General features: G+C 38.7%; 1 protein-coding gene and 1 long non-coding RNA gene across 4 annotated transcripts in view; one reads left to right on the forward strand and one right to left on the reverse strand.

Annotated features, from left to right (window-relative positions):
- Nucleotides 1–3,367, reverse strand: part of FAM174A (family with sequence similarity 174 member A) — a 43,108-nt gene extending 39,741 nt beyond the window's left edge. For both annotated transcript variants that reach the window (XM_072736687.1, XM_072736688.1), the window contains exon 1: nucleotides 2,797–3,367. In XM_072736687.1, coding sequence (XP_072592788.1) covers nucleotides 2,797–3,227 — 431 coding nt within the window. In that variant the 5' untranslated portion in view covers nucleotides 3,228–3,367. The remainder of the gene's footprint in view (nucleotides 1–2,796) is intronic.
- Nucleotides 3,368–3,430: 63 nt separating this feature from the next.
- Nucleotides 3,431–15,080, forward strand: LOC140595426 (uncharacterized). 2 transcript variants are annotated; one of them, XR_011997016.1, is made up of 2 exons: nucleotides 3,431–4,539; nucleotides 5,317–15,080. It is a non-coding gene; the product is annotated as an uncharacterized lncRNA (long non-coding RNA). The 2 variants fall into 2 exon arrangements; XR_011997015.1 differs by having other exon boundaries at nucleotides 3,431–3,649.
- Nucleotides 15,081–20,192: the final 5,112 nt, after the last annotated feature.

Genomic DNA, 20,192 nt, shown 5'->3' on the forward strand with positions numbered 1-20,192 from the left:
TAATAAGTTTTATATTTATCATTTAAAATAAATATAAAACTTTATCATTTAAAATAATAAATCCATTACATGTTGACATATCTTTTTTTTATGAAAAATATAATCGTCAAGAAGAAAACTAAAAAAGGTGAAAAACGGCACTGATACAGATTTTCTCAAATCCCTTTAATGTCTGGCTTAAATAAATAGAACTAGATAGAAAAAGGAAAACAGCCAGGTTTTGACATTTTCTCCTGCATTCAATCATTTGCAATGTGTGTTTGGTTGAAATTAAGAAAGAAAATCCAGGTTCCCACATATGTATGAACTTGGAAAAGGGAGGAGCAAGGTAATAGACTTCTCTTTTTTTAATACTAGTGTTTCTTTTTCTTTAATACTACACCAAAACTCCACAGGACGTAAAAACTAGATGGACGGTGTTCCCTTGGCTCTTTTCTTGGCTGAATCCTTCAGAAAGTGACATCTTAGCTCTATACGTCAGCTCTTCAGATAGACAGTCACCAACTAAGCCACTGAAATAATAACCTTATTTTAGATTTTTCCATCTTATACTCCTATTATAGATTTCTTCCAAATCAATCTTATTATATGGTATATTTAAGTATCACAATCGATGCCATTAAACAATTTAACTTCAGCAATAAAAAGATGTATCAAATGAAGGTGACTGATAATAATAAATGTCACCAATTTAATTACATAATTCCTTTTCTACTTTATAAGGGATTAAGTAGAATAATAAGTGACAATCAATCATCTACTTGTATTCATAATCTGGTACTTAAACAACCTAATGACCTGGTCTACTAAATCCACCTAGACATCTTGCTGAGGGGAAAAAATTCAAACAGTGGAATTTACAATTATAGATTCCTTAAACCCCATGGGACACCGGATAAATCACAGTTAAGGGGAAAGGTGCCATTTAAGTCATCATATATGTTCCAAAGCTGGAATTTAAAGAATTCCATAATCTAGCATTCTGTATTAAGTACGGGCACAAGATTATTTATTTTGTAAATTTAAACTTTTGAATGACTTAGATTATTCATAGAAAGGCTGTTTTGGAAGGTGAAGTATCAAATGTATCCATTCCCGAATTCAAAATTCAATAAAATAGAAGTCAGATTTAGTTTTATTAAGTATTAAATATTTGCTCTAATATTAAAACCTGAGTAGGTTGGACATTCTTTTTCCTTTGGCTGCATAGGTTTTCTATCATGCCAATTAGTAACACTTTGCACTGAGATACCTTGTGCCATGTCAAGTGAGTGCTAAACACTTCCGATTAATGAGGCACATGGCATAGACTGGACGGTACAAAACTGTTGCTTTTCCTGGCCAAAAACAAGAGGAATGTAGGAAATTTCATACAGTATAATCTAATGAATTAAGTGGCAAACACCAATATGAGAACACGCTGGCAAGGAATAACTTTCCTTTTAAATTTTATAAAATAGGGCAGCCCGGGTGGCTCAGTGGTTTAGCGCCTGCCTTCAGCCCAGGGCATGATCCTGGGGTCCTGGGATCCAGTCCCACGTTGGGCTCCCTGCATGGTGCCTGCTTCTCCCTCTGCCTGTGTCTCTGCCTCTATGTGTATCATAAATAAATAAATAAATAAATAAATAAATAAATAAATAAATAAATAAATAAATATTTTTTTTAAAAAATATATTATATAAAATAAAATACAAGGTCTTTCTGCACTAAGTAGGAATCCAATAATACTAACAATTTCCTAGTAAGGGACGGCTTTGTGCAAAGAACTCCAGGGCTCACAGGTGCTACTACTATTCAGGAGTCCTGGCCCTGCTAGAAGTCTACACCCAGATAGGCAAAACGAGAGAGTACACGACAACACATAGAGAGGAGTCTTAGTGTGATCGCTAAAATATTTCCGGGGATCCCCGGCTGGCTCAGAGGTTGAGCATCTACCTTGGGCCCAGGGCGTGACCCCGGGGTCCCGGGATCGAGTCCCATGTCGGGCTCCGTGCAGAGAGCCTGCTCCTCCCTCTGCCTGTGTCTCTGCCTCTCTCTCTCTCTGTGCCTCTCATGAATAAGTAAATAAAATCTTTTAAAAAAATGAATTTTACAAAATAACATACTCACAAGGTCTTTCTGCACTAGTATGAATCCAATAATACTAACAATTTCCTAGTAAGGGACGGCGTTGTGCAAAGAACTCCAGGGCTCACAGGTGCTACTACTATTCAGGAATCCTGGCCCTGCTAGAAGTCTACACCCTTTCGATAGCCTTTCGATTGCCTTTCGATAGGCAAAACGAGAGAGTACACGACAACACATAGAGAGGAGTCTTAGTGCGGTCAGTAAAATATTTCCGGGGATCCCCGGCTGGCTCAGAGGTTGAGCATCTACCTTGGGCCCAGGGCGAGACCCCGGGATCCCGGGATCGGGTCCCACGTCGGGCTCCGTGCAAAGAGCCTGCTCCTCCCTCTGCCTGTGTCTCTGCCTCTCTCTCTCTCTCTGTGTCTCTCATGAATAAGTAAATAAAATCTTAAATAAAACAAAACAAAATACATAAAAGACTCCTTGCTCTTCAAGGAGAGTGCGCCCTTCGAGCACGCAGTAACGTACGATTCATGAACGGAAGAGGGTAAGTGCTTGGTGGCCTCAGGTCTTGCAGCGGGGCCCCCGCGCGTCGCATGGCCACCCGCGCAGGCAGGTGGTGGGGAACCGGGGCTAGCAGGTGCAACGCCAGGTCGCTGCCCGGCTGCAAGCAAGGTCACCCCGCAGCCCACCTCGCCGAGGCCCCACCTCGCCGAGGCCCCGCCTCACCTGACGGTCCTGACCACGAAGTACACCAGCACCGCGCCGCTCACCACCATCAGCACGGTCAGGGCCCGCTGGGTCATCGGCTTGTCGCCGGGGTTGGGGCTCACGGCCAGGCTCCCGCCCGCCGAGTCTTCCTCCCGGGCCTTCCCGCCGGAGTCTTCCGCGGCCAGCCCCGCCCGGGGGCTGCTGCCGTTGCCGCCCTCCGCGCCCCGCGGCCCCGCGGCGTCTGCGGGCGCCCGGCCCGGCGACCCGGCGACGGTGGGGCCGGGACGCAGGGGCGGCGAGGTCCCCGGGGCCGCGGGGCCCGGCGCGGCCGCCCGCAGCAGCGAGGCCCAAGCGCCCGCCCGGCCCGGCGGCGGCGGCGGCAGCAGCAGCAGCAGCAGGGCGGCGGCCAAGAGCGGGCTGACGCCGCGGCCGCAGCGCGAGCCCTTCATCGTCCCCGGAGCGCCCTCTCAGCGCGCGGGAGCCGCCGGGCCCGCCGCCCTGGCTCCACGAGGGACCATGGGCGCCGCGGCGAACGCAGAAGCGGCGACCCACCCCTGGACCGCGGCCCGGCGGGGGCAGGTGGCAGGGGCAGCGGCGGCGGCCGCGGCAGCTGCCCGGAGAACCGGAAGTCCGTACATCTCCGCCGCCCGCGATACTACGGACGCTTTCGGTTGCTAACGAGGGGCGGCAGGCGCCTTCGATGACGTCAGGCGCGCTCCGCCGAGTACGCATGCGCTCTGCCCATCTCGTCCCGAAGGGAGAAAGCGAACCGGGAGCGCCTGGAAGCTCCTCGTGGAGTCCCCTTGGAGCAGAGCTGCAGCGGGACGGCTAAGCGTCGGTCCAGACGAGCTACACTTTCCCCTCAGCTCAGGTACAGGTGACGGGCGTGCTCTTGGCCGCCCCCGGGACCCGGGGCTCTCTCTCCTGAGAGCATCTGCTTCACGCACTGGACGATTGTGGGTTCCTGAGATGCGCGGCCCCGGAGAAGTTCGCGGCAGTTCTGCAACCAGGGGCGGCCTCTTGAAAGGAACGTCTTTGGGGGGACGTCCTCGAAGAAGGCGGCTCCCCGGCCGTGCCGCCGTCTCTGCGGAAGGGTGGGAGAGCCCGACGCAGGCCGGACCCCGGGCCAAGTTGTGAGACGACCTTTTTTTTTTTTTTTTTTGCATTTTTTTAAAAATTTCATTTATTCATGAGAGAGACACACACAGAGAGAGAGGAAGACACCCAGGCAGAGGGAGAAGCAGGCTCCATGCAGGGAGCCCGACGCGGACTCGATCCCGTGACCCTGGGGTCACGCCCTGGGCCGAAGGCGGCGCTAAACTGCTGCCCCCCCTCCCCCCGGGCGGCCCACTACTTCCTGTCACACATGGGGGAGGGGCGCGGAGTATTCCCTTTGGGGAAGGCCAGTCAGTAAATACAGGTGGTCAGTGATGTTACCCCACCCCCACCCCCACCCCCACCTCAGCTTGTATCATCTCCAGCTGTTTCCCAGGACTTGGCGCTGGAAGAGAGTCGCGGTCTCTCTCCTCGATTGAGATAATCTCTCGTAAAACCTTCCTCACCTCCTTGACTCTGACGTCACTAACACGGAACTTATAACGGAAAACGTCCGATTGGCAGCCGAAGTTAACACTTGTTCTTTTTTTTTTCTCTAAATTATTCATTCAACAGGTTGATTAGAATTTCTTTTTTTTTTTTTTTTTTTAGTTGATTAGAATTTCAACTTGCTTAGCAGTGTGCGAAAATGAGGAGTATGAGACGGTAGGCAAATAAGATGTGGTCCTCGCTCTTACGGCACTTAGGTGCGAATAGAGATAACACAGTGAGGGGTTGCACGCGTTCTGGATTCTTTTCTAAGATATCTATCTATCTATCTATTTATTTTTATTTGATACAGAAAGAGAGGCAGAGACACAGGCAGAGGGAGAAGCAGGCTCCCTGCAGGGAGCACGATGCGGGACTCGATTCCTGGTCTCCAGGATCACGCCCTGGGCCGAAAGCAGGCGCTCAACCGCTGAGCCACTCGGGTTGCCCCCCAAATCAATTCTTTTTTTTTTAAGATTTTATTTATTCACGAAAGACAGAGAGAGGCAGAGACACAGGCAGAGGGAGAAACAGGCTCCATGCAGGGAGCCCGACGCGGGACTGGATCCAGATCTCTGGGGTCACGCCCTGGGCCGAAGGTGGCCCTAAACTGCTGCCCGCCCCCCCGCCCCCCGGGCCACCAACTACCTCCTGTCACACATGTGGGAGGGGTCGCGGAGTATTCCATTTGGGGAAGGCCAGTCAGTAAATATAGGTGGTCAATGATGTTGCCCCCCCCACCCCCCACCTCAGCTTGTATCATCTCCAGCTGTTTCCCAGGACTTGACGCTAGAAGAGAGTCGCGGCCTCTCTCCTCGATTGAGATAATCTCTCGTAAAACCTTCCTCACTTTCTTGACTCTGACGTCACTAACACGGAACTTGTAACGGAAAATGTCCGATTGGCAGCCGAAGTTAACATTTTTTCTTTTTTTTCCCTTTATTCATTCAACAGGTTGATTAGAATTTCTACCCCTTGCTTAGCAGTGTGCGAAAATGAGGAGTATGAGACGGTAGGCAAATAAGATGTGGTCCTCGCTCTTATGGTACTTCGGTCCGAATAGAGATAACACAGTGAGGGGTTGCACGCATTCTGGATTCTTTTTTTTTTTTTTTTTTTTTTTTTAAGATTTTTAAAATTTATTTTCATTTATTTATTTTTACTTATTGGAGACAGAGGCAGAGACACAGGCAGAGGGAGAAGCAGGCTCCATGCTGGGAGCCCGACGTGGGACTCGATCCTGGGACTCCAGAATCACGCCCTGGGCGGAAGGCAGGTGCTTAACCATTGAGCCATCCGGGCTGCCTTCGTCCTGGATTCTGAAGTCTGTGTCATAAATGACTAGTACAGGGCCTCCAGTAAAGCTTTGATAAAGGGCTACTGTAGTTCAGATAATATATTTTCGCTGCTTGGAAGTAACAGTAATGCTGTGTTGCTCCTTCCTGGTAAAATTGAAGGGAGGAGGCATCGTCATGCTGGGTTGCAGTGTGAGGAAGAGCGTGAGTGACACACCCGAACTCTAGCTTCCAGCCTGGCCTTTATCAGTAATAAAATGGCTGTGTGGATTCTCTATCTCCCTTACTCACAACTTTCTTCAGAACCGTCTATGGAAGAGGGTGGGTATTTAATGCTCCCCTCTACCTTTTGAAAAAAAAAAAATCCAGGATACAACACATAAAAAAGAAGAAAAAAAAGAATCATCTTTCCTTCCTTACAGTATATCATTTTACCAGTATGTACTTCATCTTCGTTGATGGCATTATTCTGTCAGATGCATAAGCATAAAATCTTGGAGTCCTCCTTTACCATTGGTCTACCATCTGCATCAGTCCTTGCGGGTAACTGACATGCAAAGTGCTGAATAATTTAATTAGTAGAGTCCATCCAATGCTTCCAAATGATTAAGTATATCATGTTCTGACTTTTCTCCAAATGTGACGCTCAGCTACCTGAATCAGAATCAGAAATGGAATGTGTTTAAACTGTAGGTTCTAGGTCACTATTCCAGAAATTCTGAGCTAGAATTCTTGGGAATGGAGACAAGATCTATCTCTGCATTTTTACACAGCTCTCCGAGGGATTATCATTTGCGCTAAAGTTTAAGGATCTCTTTCCTTTCCCTTGCCACTGCACTGATGTCAGATTATCCACTTTCCTAGCATCTTTTTCATTAATTAACTCTTTCCTGTTCTAAGCTCCTGACAAGGAATTTTTTTTTTTTTTTTTTAATCTTGCTGTGGCTATCCTTTAGCTTGGGTCCCAGGCCTTTCTACCTTCAATTACACTTCATATATTACTGTCAGGGTAAACCTTCAAGTACAGCTCTCTCTTAAAATAGAAAAACACCACCAAGTAGATTTTTCTCCAGAGATTTTGAGTCCTCAACAACAGATCTTATGCATGCAAAGCACCTACAAATTATTGTTTGGGGAAGAATACTATATTTGCAAATTATAATGAAAAAAAAAATTCCAATTTCATCACAGGAACTAGGAACAAGTTTCATAGGAGAAAATACTGTATTTTGCTGCATAATATAAAATCACAATTTGGACCACGCATGTCTTTTTAAAAAACCCATTATCAAGTTAGGTATGGTTAGTGTTTCTGAATTATTTCTATTAATACTATGCACTCCTTTACTTGTTTTCATTTGGCTTGCAAACAAATCGTGCCAACCAACAGAAGAGGAAAATTAGGGGAGAAAAATTCTTATAACAAGGAATTTATATAAATTTACTTAATGTACACACGGGAAAGGCCACTATTATTCTAATTTATTAAGGAACACTTTAGCTGGCAAACTAGTCTTCCATGAAAATAGAGTTAAAAACCACTGGCCGGCTGAGTAAAATCTCACCCTTTAAGTCTGGTACTAACTAATAATTCTGAGTACTTTTTAATCATTTTATGTACTAGATTTCATATTATCTAATGTTAAACCGTTATCTCTTTAATCCTCACAAAAGAAACATTGTTATTCCTGCTTTGTAATTAAGGAACCTGAGACACAAGGATAGTCAATTGGGTGAAAATCTGATTGAAAATAGAGTTGGGCAGTGGACACAGGCAGTCTAGCAGGAGAGGTGGGCTACTTCCTCCTACATTTTTATCTTCTAATTAGAGTTTCCAGTATTTGAGTCTAACTTACTGTCTCAGTCAGCTTTGCCAGAATCAGGGCTGCATAACCAATACCGAAAAGATCTCACTGGCATATGGCAAAATAAGCATTTACATCTCACAACTTTGGAAAAGCTGAGGTTGACTGATATAAGCTGGCTTTGTAGAGAGTGGGTTCGAGGCCACAGATTAGGTTCAGTTTTACTACAGGAGCTTCTCATTCTTTGGGATCTCATGGCTTTCTGGGCGATGTTCTTCTCAGGTCTAAGACCAGAATTTTATAAAGCAGAGTGTGTAAGTAGAAAGGCAATAGGATTCATGTGTAACTTTTCTTTTTATTTTCTTAACGAAACAACTGGTTGTCCCAAAATCCTACCTGATGCCCTTGACATGCATTTCACTGGGGGGAAATGTGTTCTCTGGCCACTTCTGGCTTTCAGGAATCTGGGAATTTTAATATTTAAATGGACATATTCTAGTCTAGCTAAATTGTATTTGTTAGCAAAGAAAAAGAGGAAAATTTGATAGGCATTTTATTTTTAGTTTAGTTGAATAGCAAATAGGGCTCAATACGTGTTCCCTGGTGTCAAAATCCTCTTGTCCATTAAAGATGAGACAAGGAAGGAGGGTGGTTCAACTGTAATGGTAATTCATAGCCATATATGATAAAGTATCTTATATTTTAAAGGTCAGAAGCTTCCATATCAGGGGATTGCCTATATCCTGAAATCCAAAAGGAAGCAGAGTTCAATAATCCAGAAACGGAATATAAAGCAATTATGTAATCAGGAGGCCAAGAGAATGTAGTGAGAGTTAGAGTATGAAGGCAAAACTGGAATGTCAGCTAAAGAACAACAGTTTAAGAGAACAATGCTGTTGGGGTAGGCACTGTGTAACCAAAAAGGAACATGAACAAATGTTAGAATTAAATATCTAAAAGAAGATGACCGCAGAAATGGGCTATGGTTCCTGAGAGGAAAGAAAGAGGTGAGCCCACAGTTGCTCTGGACCTCTGCTTAGGGAAATTTTCCTAGATCCAGTGCAGTGACCTGAAATTCAATCAGAATATGGAAGTCTCTCTCATCTAAGGAGGCAGAGATGAGAGTTCTGGACATTTGAAGTGATTGGAAACTATGGGGCAGGAGATGAAGAAAAGGAGTCTATAGAAGTCATGCAACTCCTATGGGAGTTTCCTATAAGTCCTTAACCGATGACTGGGCTGGACAACCATAGGCATGGCCACTCAAGTCTTAGAGTAACTTCTACAGAGGTGAGAGCAGAACAAAGATGTTAAAATATGAAAGAGTGCTGGGGACTTTAGAATTTTAACCCAGACATACTAAATAGACAGACTTTAACACTTCAACACCTCCTAACAACAAGGGAAATCAGGCCAAACCAGTGCTGTTTGGTAAAGGCCACACCCAGAGAAAGGCCCCTCTAAACCCACTTTAGCAAAGCTTAAAATCAAGCTCTAATAAAAGTCTTAGAGGAGACAGTTTGGAGATTAAACTTCTCCAGTCTAGAGGAACTTGGAACCCAAAAATAGTCTCAGAAGCAAAGAGAAAGATTCAAGAAAAAAACAGAACTTCATGACCTCATGGGGCAATATTACAGTTTAGTATATGTGTTGGAGCTCCAAAAGTGAAATCAGAATATAGTGTGGCAGTAAAATATTTTTGAAAGATGAAAAACTTTAACTTACAGTGCCAGGAAGATCAGAGCAATAACCAAGGTATATTCAAAGAAAACCACATTTAGTTGTATCACAGTTACTTAGTCACAAAAAGCAGTGTCCAAAATAGAAAATCTGTTTAATAAAGATTTTATTTATTTATTTATTTATTTACTTATTTATTTGAGAGTGTGAAAGAGATCCCAAGCAGGGGGGAAACGTAGAGGGAGAGGCAAACTCCTCGCTGAGCAGGGAGCCTGATGCAGGACTTGATCCCAGGATCCTAGGATCATGGCCTGAGCCGAAGGCAGATGCTTAACCAACTGAGCCACCCAGGTGCCCCAAAATAGAAAATCTTGAAAAGAGATACAGAAAAAAAATGCATTACATACAAAAAAAAAAAAAAAACAAGATGGAAATGAAGGCATGCGTTTCCATAGAAACAATGGAGACCAGAAGACAATGCAGTGGCATCTTCAAGATGCTAAAAGAAATAAAAAAGCTATTAATTTAATTAATAAATTGCCTACTAAATATGAAAATAAAAATATATTTTCAGGCAAATGAAATATAGAAGCTGTTGTATAGCATTGGGTTAAAATTTTACAAATATTAATATGAAATTAGTGATTACCCCTCATTAAGCAAAATGCATTTTTAATCTATTTTTCCATAGAACTAAATAACACAAAGCTATTCCGTGTGATATAATATACACAAGTTAACCTCAACTACATTACTGGTTTTTATTGGACCCAAATTGGAATATCTAACTTCTCCATTAAGCTTTAAAAAAAAAAAAAAAAGTAAGAACAATGTATGAGTTTACATATGGTAAGAGTAGAAAATCACCAATGCAATAAAAATAAAAAATAGTAAGTTACTGCAAGAATTCATGATCTTAATTTTTCTGGATTTTTTCTGAATTCCATATAACTAACATAAATTTATCCTTTAAACAATTCCCTCGGGGGAGATTAAAAAAATTCCCTCGAACAAGTAAAACAAGAATGCCTAATTGTGCAGGAGTCTTCTGTATGTATTATGCAATAACAAATCAGGGACTTTTTATGACATTTTACACAAAACTATTGTCCTCACAAAGCAGCTCTACCAAAATGGGGCAGTGTTATATGAGCAAGATTTTAATGTTTCTAAGATTCTCTGCTTTTAAGAGTCTTAAATTCAAAGAGAAGCTACTGAAAGAAGATTCATATAAGAATGCCTGTGAGATTCAATGCAGCTTCAAGTTAAGCTGGGTTTCAAAATACTTGAATCTGAGAAAACTACTAAGATTTTTCTTGTTGCTTTGTTTTGTTTTCGTAGCACAGAATGGGTTGAAAGATATTTGTATAACCTAGTGATGAAAAGTCATTCTGAGGACTACTATATTGAAGTGTGGTAGTGAAGTCTAGGAAATTTAATCTCATTCTGGAAGATAATTTTGCAGATTTATATTTTGAAATGGCAGATAAGTGTCTGCAAACTGCAGATTCTTAGCCTGTTCAAATTAAAGCGAGTATTAGACATTCATCTCTGGTCACTAGAGAGTGGTTTTTTATTAAAAGTGAAGGTGTATGTCTAGTAGATACATGAGGAGAATTTCAGAATTCGATGTTGGACCACTTTGTTGAAATCAGAATGCCAATGATGAAAATTGCTTGTCACAAAAGGATTTGGGAAATGGTGAAAACGTGTATTATTAACTGATTTCCATTTTTAAATGTTAATTTAAAAACTGAGTTACTAAGGGACAAGCAGATAGTTTAAGAAATATACATAGTGCATGGATGTTTCCTATTTCTCTGATAAGCTAAAAAAATCATTTTTCATACTAAAGTGTAGAGAAAGTCTAGAGCAGACATTGGGACATTAGTCTTCTTGGGTCTCAAGAGCTTGGGAACCAGCAGTGAGCCCCAAACAAACCCATTTCCCCTTTGCATCCATAAGTCTTCCTTACTCAAGGTACTCTCATTCTCCCCAACCTCCATCCCGCAACATGTTCAGGAAAAGAAATAATTTGATGTTAGAAGTAATACCACTGAAATCTGGGAGGAGACACCAGGGAAATGAGTTGTTAGTGGCCAGCCTGAGAAATTAAGAGATTTTATGTCTAGACCTTACTTTCACTGCAATATTTACTGTGTCAATTCTCATATACTCTTCCCTTTTTTGTACTCTCCAAAGAGAGCACACCATATTTAATTTTTTCCATGGACCTCTTCCTCCTTCAGAATCTAATTTAAAGCATTTTTTTCTCTAGTGTATTTTCCCTAATTAGCCTTTAGTCAACTTAAATTACTTGCTCAACTTTTATTATTTTAACTCTTCAGAATGTAAATAGAAGCATACACTACCTGTGTCCTGTATTAGCATATTTAGGTCATCCACACCTCCTGAAAGTTCATTATATAGTGTTTAAAGTCAAATATACTATTTAAGTTTCTGTCATTAAGATGGCTCTACAGAAGAGCAAAGATTTGGTGAAAGCATCCAATTTTAAGGTAAACTGCCTTATTTTTCCTATTTTTTTTTTTCTGATTAATTTTTAGGATAAAGAATCTTGATAACTGTGATGCATGTGTGGGAGATTCAAATGCCCTAATTCTGCAGTTCTGTAATACCTCCAATCTAGTATATTTAAATAATATTTTTTTCTAAATGATATTTTAATTGTGCAGGTTGATCAATTCATATATTTAAGAGCAACTGACTTTGAACTTTAAATAGGTGTAGTTCAGAAAAATATTTGATTGAATCTGAAGGATAGATATTCATTAGAAAGAAAGGAAAGAAAGAAAAGAAAGAAAGAAAGAAAGAAAGAAAGAAAGAAAGAAAGAAAGAAAGAAAGAAAGAAAGAAATTGTATTAACATTGCATGCTCTGAGGTTAACATGCTTGGTTTTCTAAAACTGGTATAACAGGGTGGTGAACTGGTCTTTCCTGTACCTGGAAATTGATAACTAGGAACCAAAACTGGGGACAAAGAGATGTAAATACTCTGTGTTTTTTTTTTTAATTTTTATTTATTTATGATAGTCACACACAGAGAGAGAGAGAGGCAGAGACACAGGCAGAGGGAGAAGCAGGCTCCATGCACCGGGAGCCCGATGTGGGATTCGATCCCCGGTCTCCAGGATCGCGCCATGGGCCAAAGGCAGACACTAAACCGCTGTGCCACCCAGGGTTCCCCAATACTCTGTGTTTTAAGGAAAGCTGGGGACACATGTCGACCAGACACTCCTTATAGTTTAAAGGACAATATCCCTTTTCTCTTACTAGGGATTCAAAGATCTTCTTAAGGAGAAAAATAAAGAAAAAGAGAGTTGATAGAAGCTAGTTGGAGGCAAAGAACAGGAAAAAAATAAAACCACCACACGTTGCTAGCCCACTAAGTATAGATTCAGTAAAATGGTTGTGTTAGCACTTCAATCTTACCATTTTTGGATGGCCTCCTTGAAAGACAGGATCGTCAGCAGCGTAATGCCATGAAGTTAATTAGACTTCCATGTAAGGTTGACTTACATCAGAATTCCCTTTGGAAAGTGAAAATTTTATAGGTTGTAGCTTTGTAGCTTCTGTCTTACAAAGCTTAAAAAAACATAAATCATTAGGTGAGGACACAGTAGTCATATCTAAAATATTCAGTATTCAAGGTACCTGAGTGGCTCCATGATTAAGCATCTACCTTCAACTCAGGTCTTGATCCAGAGGTCCTGGGATCAAGCCTCACATCAGGCTCCCCACAGGAAGGTTGCTTCTCCCTCTGCTTAGGTCTCTGCTTCTCTCTGTGTCTCTCATGAATAAATAAAAATCTTAAACAAATTAAAAAAATATTTAATAACCATTAGCATTTTTTTTTTAGCTTTTAGCTCTGAAAAACATACAGTGTTAAAGGACATCACATGTATCTATATTATATGATTTGAACTTCCCAAGTACTTAAGTCAATTTATGGCTTAGCATTATTAGAGAGTTATGCTGTAACAGGACACATAATTATCCTACATCTTCAAGATAGTGTAATAAACTCAGTGTATGTTGTTTCAGACGGACTCCTCACAAAACATTCTCCAAAGTGATTATTTTGTTTGATTTATTCAATAAGACAGTAAATCAAAATCTAATAGTTTAGTCTGTTACTATTACTATAGCATATTTAAAGTTACAAAAAAATAGAAAAACTTTTAGGTCATTACAAAGGTTAATAATTTTATTTGCAGTTTCCAATTTTTCAGGTCAGAACAGTAACTTCCAATGTGATTTTTTCAACATTCCGAGATTTTTCTACTTAATTCCATGAGTGCCCTAAAGTTTCAAATCATTTTCTTAAACAAAAAATTTAATTCAATAAACTTAAAATTCTTTTTACTTAATGTTCATGTTGTACTTACATGAATAATTTTGTTTAGAAAGTGATAAGGTAATTGCTAGCAACATATTAATGTACTTTTTTTTATAAGTTAGGGATAAGTATAAATAATCAACAGTAGGACAATTGTTCTCTTAGAGAGTGGAGGCCATAGCATCAGCTATGAGACTTGTTAGAAATGAAAGTTCTCAGGTGCCAGTTTAAGCTATTGAATCAGGAACTTTGGGCCGAGCCCAGCAATCTGTAATTTTACAAGCCACTACATAATCTGGAAACATGCTATAGTTTAAGAACCGCTACAATAGGCTACTAGGAAAAGATTAAAACAGATTGATAAGATGAGCTCTTCTTTGTAAATTGAATCTTCTGATTGTAAAATTAGTTTCAATCTTGGCTATCGTTAGAATCATGTAGGGAACTTTAAAAAATTCTGATGTGACGGACAAAAATACCAAGTAAGTGAGATTCTCTGTGACCTAGGCATATTTTGTAAAGCATCCCAGGTATTACAATGTTCAGTCCATTTTAAGAACCACTGTATTTACATAGTGATCTCTTGGAAGGATAGTGCCCTGTAAGAGCTATAAAGATATTTGCTAACCATTACAGCCACTTTTTGATGGGATAGCAAATGGAGGTGCCTGAACACAGAGATACCATAAACACCCTCTGTCTTGGGTTTTCCATATCATTCAAAGGGTCTTGAATGGCCAAAGTTAATACATCCCTAAATTTTTTTCTCCAACTACTACAGTTTACAGGGAAAGAAAGAAATAACCAGAAATCTGAAGAATACAGCTCTGCAAGATAACATCGCAGCTTACACAAAACAGAATTAATAAAATGTTTCAATAATTTAAGTGTAATAAATATCCTCAGAAAACAGACAAGATTGGTATCATAAAGGTTAGAACAAAAATTATCATGAAAAATGACACAGAAATACTAAGTCTAAAAAAATTAAATGGCTCTGGCCTCCTTCTAGTCTCCCTATCAATGCCTGTATTCCCTCGTAATAATATGAAAATTTTAGTTCTGCCTTGTTTTAGAGTTTTTTTTTCTTCTTTCCATTCCCAATTTTGATGCTTGTCTTGGAGACATTAATGGATTAAATTAAACTAAGAATTCACCCTTGCTTCTTAGGTATCCATCCAAGGCAGACAAAGTAAGAAAATGAAAGACGATATCTAAATAGACAGCATCCTTGCCCATTAATCCTAGATGGCAGTAGGGACATTGTCCTATGTCCTATGTCCCTGGGAGGATGTAAACACTCTTAGTTGAGAACCACTGGTAAACACTATTCTGGCTTCTTTTACCACTGATTAATTTTGCCTATTGTTGAATTTCACATAAATGGGATTAGATGATATGCATTTTTTTTCCTGTCTTTGTTCAATCCATCACTTCCTTGAGTATAGACCTATATATCTATGCTGCTAGAGTAGATGCTGTTTTGACTGGTTGTGAGATTGAGCTGTGTCTTTGCAGGCAGCTATATTTCCTTTTTTATTGATGCACCATTTTATTTATCTTTTTAAATACTTTATTTTATTCATGAGAGAGAGAAAGAGAGGCCGAGACATAGAGGGAGAAGCAGGCTCCTGGTGGGGAGCCTGATGCGGGACTCGATCCCATGACCCCGGGACCATGAACTGAGCCACAGGCAGATCCTCAACCACTGAGCCACCCAGGTGCCCCAACGCACCATTTTATTGTTTACAATTTAATTTATTGTTATATTGATGGACATTTGGTTTCTAAATTTGACAATTATGAATAAAGCTAATATGACTGTTTTTGCACATATTCTGGACATGTACTAATTTCTGTTGATGTTAGTGTTAATATTTGTTGATGTTGGTATTCATTATATCTAAGAACTTCTGTTAGGAAAGACACCACTGAGATAGTGAAAAAGCAAGGTATACTATCAAAGAAAATATTTCAATGCATACATTCATCAAGGAATTTGTATCTAAATATATAGAGGCAGCTTCTATAAATCTGTAAGGAAGAGGGACTCCTGGGTGGCTCAGTGGTTGAGGGTCTTCCTTCAGCTCAGGTCGTGATCCCGGGGTCCCAGGATTGAGTCCCACATCAGGCTCCCCTCAAGGAGCCTGCTTCTCCCTCTGCCTATGTCTCTGCCTCTCTATCTCTCATGAATAAATAAATAAAATCATTAAGAATCTGTAAGGAAGAGATAACCTGGGAAAATGAGCAAAATTTAAATAGCTTCTTGACAAAAGAGAGTATACAATATGACCAGTAAGCATATGAAAAAGTGCTCACCCTCATAGTTATGAAAGGTATGCATGTTGAAACAATAATGAGGTAACCCTATATATCCCCCAAATAGCTAAAATTAAAGAGATTGACTCTTAAAAAGTTTTGGAAAGGATATGAAACAAACTGATCTTTCATAAAATTTAAACTATAAAACACTCTTACTATGATAAATATATTTAAATTCTCTGACTCATGAACATTTGGTGGGTTTCTAATATTTTATCATTAGAAACTGCAGTAATAAGCATTTTTGTACTTTCATCTTTGCACCCTGTGTGAAAGTTGGTTTTAGATTCTAAAACAACCTGTTCTACTATGACTTGTGGGAACTTTTTATGTATTATGAATATTAACTCTTACATATGTTGAAAATATTTTTGTCTTGTGTCACTTCTTTTTGTTTTGTGAATAGGCCTGGTAATACAGAGAAGTTTATAGTTTTAATGTCAAATCTGTCTTCTGTGGCATCTTGTTCATATCATGGTTAGAAAAGTCTTAGGCACATTAAAAAACATTTTTTTCTTATACTATATGTTTTATATAAAAATTTAAATTGCCTAGTTATTTAGAGTTTATTGTTTTTATTATGGCAGAAGACTGGGATTATCCCTGTCTTATTTATTCCCTGTTAAAGTGAAATTTTCTGGGCAGCCCAGGTGGCTCAGCATTTTTAGTGCTGCCTTCAGCCCAGGGCATGATCCCAGAGTCCTGGGATCAAGTCCCACATCAGGCTCCCTGCATGGAGCCTGCTTTTCCCTCTGCCTGTGTCTCTGCCTCTCTATGTCTCTCATGAATAAATAAATAAAATATTTTAAAAAAATAAATAAAGTGAAATTTTCTTGTTTTCATATACAACTTTCCCTTAAATATTCGTGTTTTTTCCTTAACTCCTCAACTTGATTCTTTTGACCTCTTTGTCCATTATTGCATCAATACCATATTTTAAAAATATTTCAGCCTTATTCTAATTTTCTTCCTTTTCAAAATTCTCCTGGATATTCTTTAACATTTACTCATGCAGAAAAAAACTGTAGAATAAATTTGTTGTCTCCCCCAAAGAACCCTCTGAGAATTTTATTGAGTTTGGCATTTACTGCTGAATCATTTTGTTTTTATGATATGGAATCTTTTCATCTAAAAGTATAGTATATATTTCCCTTAACTTTTATTTATTTAAGCAAAGATTTGCAGCTTTTTTTATAGGTTTACATATTTCTTTGGTTTATGCTTATGTATTTTATAGTTTTTGCTATTGTAAATTTGAATTATTTTTTTCATTTTCAAAAAGATTTAGTATATGACAGATATTAATTTCAGTATATCAGTATTCACCTGGCACTTCACTAAACTCTCCTAGAACATCTAATAGTATTTTTTTCTTAATACAATATTACTTTAAAAAAAAAGATTTTATTTATTTATTCATCAGAGACACAGAGAGAAAGAGAGAGAGAGAGAGAGAGAGAGAGAGAGAGGGAGGCAGGCTCCTGGTAGGGAGCCCAGTGTGGGACTCTATCCCAGGACTCCAGGATCACGCCCTGGGCCGAAGGCAGGTGCTCAACTGCTGAGCCACCCAGATCTCCGTAATATTACTTTTCTAATTAAGTATTATATTCTTGGAAATAATGGAAAGTTGCCTCATTATTTTGAAAGTTTAAACATTTATTTCAGTTGATATATTGCTCCAATTATGACCTCTAATACAATGTCAAATTCTGGAATTCTAGTGATGTTAGTGGACATCCTTATCCTCCTCCTCTCACTTAAATGGAATTGGTTGTAGTGTTTTACTTGTAAATACACAGAGTGTACATTTGTTTTCTGAGTATAGTTTTATCATGCTAAGTATGCTTCCTTCAGATTCAAAATTGCTAGATAGTAAATCTTAACTAGTAAGGGCACTTTCTTTCTGCCCTTCTACCCAATGCATACATCCTCTGAAATAGGGTGATGTAGGAAGACGGAAATCTCTATTCAGATAAACACAGTTCCTGTTTGCCTCTCATTGTGGAAGACTTGTAAGATGACTTTTTAGTTTAGTGTTTAAAAGTATGTATTTTTAAACCAATGGGGCTCTTAAATGCAGTGAATATTTAATCTGTTGTAATCTGGTGTATATACAGAGTAGTATTGCCTTGTTTTGCAAACACAAAACAACATATTATGTTGTTATGAGTATTTTAAGGACTTTTAGGGAGTACTTTCAAATATTAAACAGTTTCACCTTAGGTTTCAGAACCCAATTATCTCATAAAATACAAACCCATTGCATATTTATAAATGAAATGAGTAAAAAAAAAAAAAAAAAAAGAAATGAGTATGATTTTCTGTTTTTGTGCTGTTCGTCAGTGTTAAGTGTCAGGGTATAGTTAAATTTCTAAATAAATTGGAAAGCAATTTGTTTTTAAAAATCTATGTTCTTAAATATTTTAAATAACATAGAATAAGAATGTAGATCATTGACTTGCTTTTCCATTTATTTTATAGAATTCGGTTTATTTGGGTTTCTTACATTTTGAATCAGCTCTGATAGTTTCTGATACCATATATTTCTTGTAAAAATGTCTACAATAAATGAATGACTAAAAGTATCCTTAAATTTAACACTATCTTTTTGCTCCATTATAATTTTTAATCTAACTTTTATTTGTCATGATATTTGTATTCTGATGTTTATTTTTTATTTCTCTTTGATTTTTTTTTTTTATCAGGCTTCCTAGAAGTTTGTTCTGTTGGTCATTATAAAAATCCCAGCTCTTAGTCTTATTAATTATGCTAACTTTTCTTAATGTGATAAGAATACTTAGCCTGATATATATATTAAGATGATAAATCTTAACAAATTTTAAGTATATATAAATTATCATCGAATGTAGGTACATTGTTTTACAGCAAATCTCTAGAGTTTATTCATCTTAACTGAAACTATACCTTTTGATTAATTGCTCCACATTTCCTAATACCCCTGAGGTCCTGATAACCACCATTCTAGTCTTTGATTTTATGCATCTTACTGTTTTAGATATCTCACATAAGTAGAATCACACAGCATTTATCTTTCTGGGTCTGACATTTCAATTACTTTATGTCCTCTAGGTTTTTGTGTATTGTCATGTATTACAGTAATGTCTTTTTTTTGAGGCCAAATAATATTCCCTTGTGCAGTTACCACATTTTTTTAGTTATTCATCTATCCATGAACGTTTAAGATCTCCACATCTTAGCTATTATTGTGAGTAGTACGGCAATGAACATAGAAGTGCTAATACCTCTCGAGTTCCTGACTTCAGTTTCTTTTGGATACGTATCCAGACATGATATTGCTAGATAATATGATAGTTCTATTTTTTTTTTTAATTTTTAAGGAGCCCCCTACTGTTTTCCATAGTTGGTGCACCTTTTTGCACTCCCACCAACAGTGTGCAAGGCTTCCACATCCTCGCCCAACTTTTGTCTTTTATTTTTTGTTTTGCTTTGTTTTGTTTTGTTTTGTTGTTTGTTTTTTATAATAGCTATTTTGACAGGTGTAAGGTGATATCTCAATGGGGTTTTGATTTGGATTTCTTTGATTAGTGACAATGAACGGTTTTTCATAAACCTTTTAGTCATTCATGTATCTTCTTTAGAAAAATGTCTATTAAAATCTTTAGCCCATTTTTTATTCAGGTTACTACTTTTGGGTTACTATCTTGTAGGAGTTTATATATTTAGGATATTAACCCCTTATCAGATACGTAATTTTAAAATATTTTTCCCAATCAATAGTTACCTTTCAAATCTTGATTATTTACTTTGCAGAAGTTTTTTAAGTTCAATGTAATTAAAATCTGAAAGTAATTTTTTTACAGAATTAAAAAAAAACAGTTCTGCAACTCATATGGAACCACAAAATATCTCAGAGTTAAATTAATCTTGAACAAAGCTAGAAGCATCATATTTCCTGATTTCAAAATATATTATCAAGTTACATTAATCAAAACAGTATAGTACTGACATAAAGACCGACATACAGACTAATACAAAAGAATAGGGGACCTAGAAATAAATGCACACATATAAGATCACTTGATCTTTGACAGGGGCACCAAAAATACACAAGGAAAAAAGGATAGACACTTTAACAAATGTGCTGGGAAAACTGAATATCCATATATAAAACAATGAAATTGGACCCTTATTGTAGACAATACACAAAAATCAACTCAAAATAGATCAAATACTTGAGCATAAAACATGAAACTGTAAAACTCCTAGAAGAAAACAGAAGGGAAACCTTCATGACATTGATCTTGACAGTGGTTTTGTGGATATGGCATCAAAAGAACAGGCAACAAAAATGAAGATAAACAAGCGGGACCACATAACTTTTTGAGGG

This window comes from Vulpes vulpes, chromosome 14, assembly GCF_048418805.1.
Source record: "Vulpes vulpes isolate BD-2025 chromosome 14, VulVul3, whole genome shotgun sequence".
In the NCBI taxonomy this organism is placed as follows: Eukaryota; Metazoa; Chordata; class Mammalia; order Carnivora; family Canidae; genus Vulpes; species Vulpes vulpes.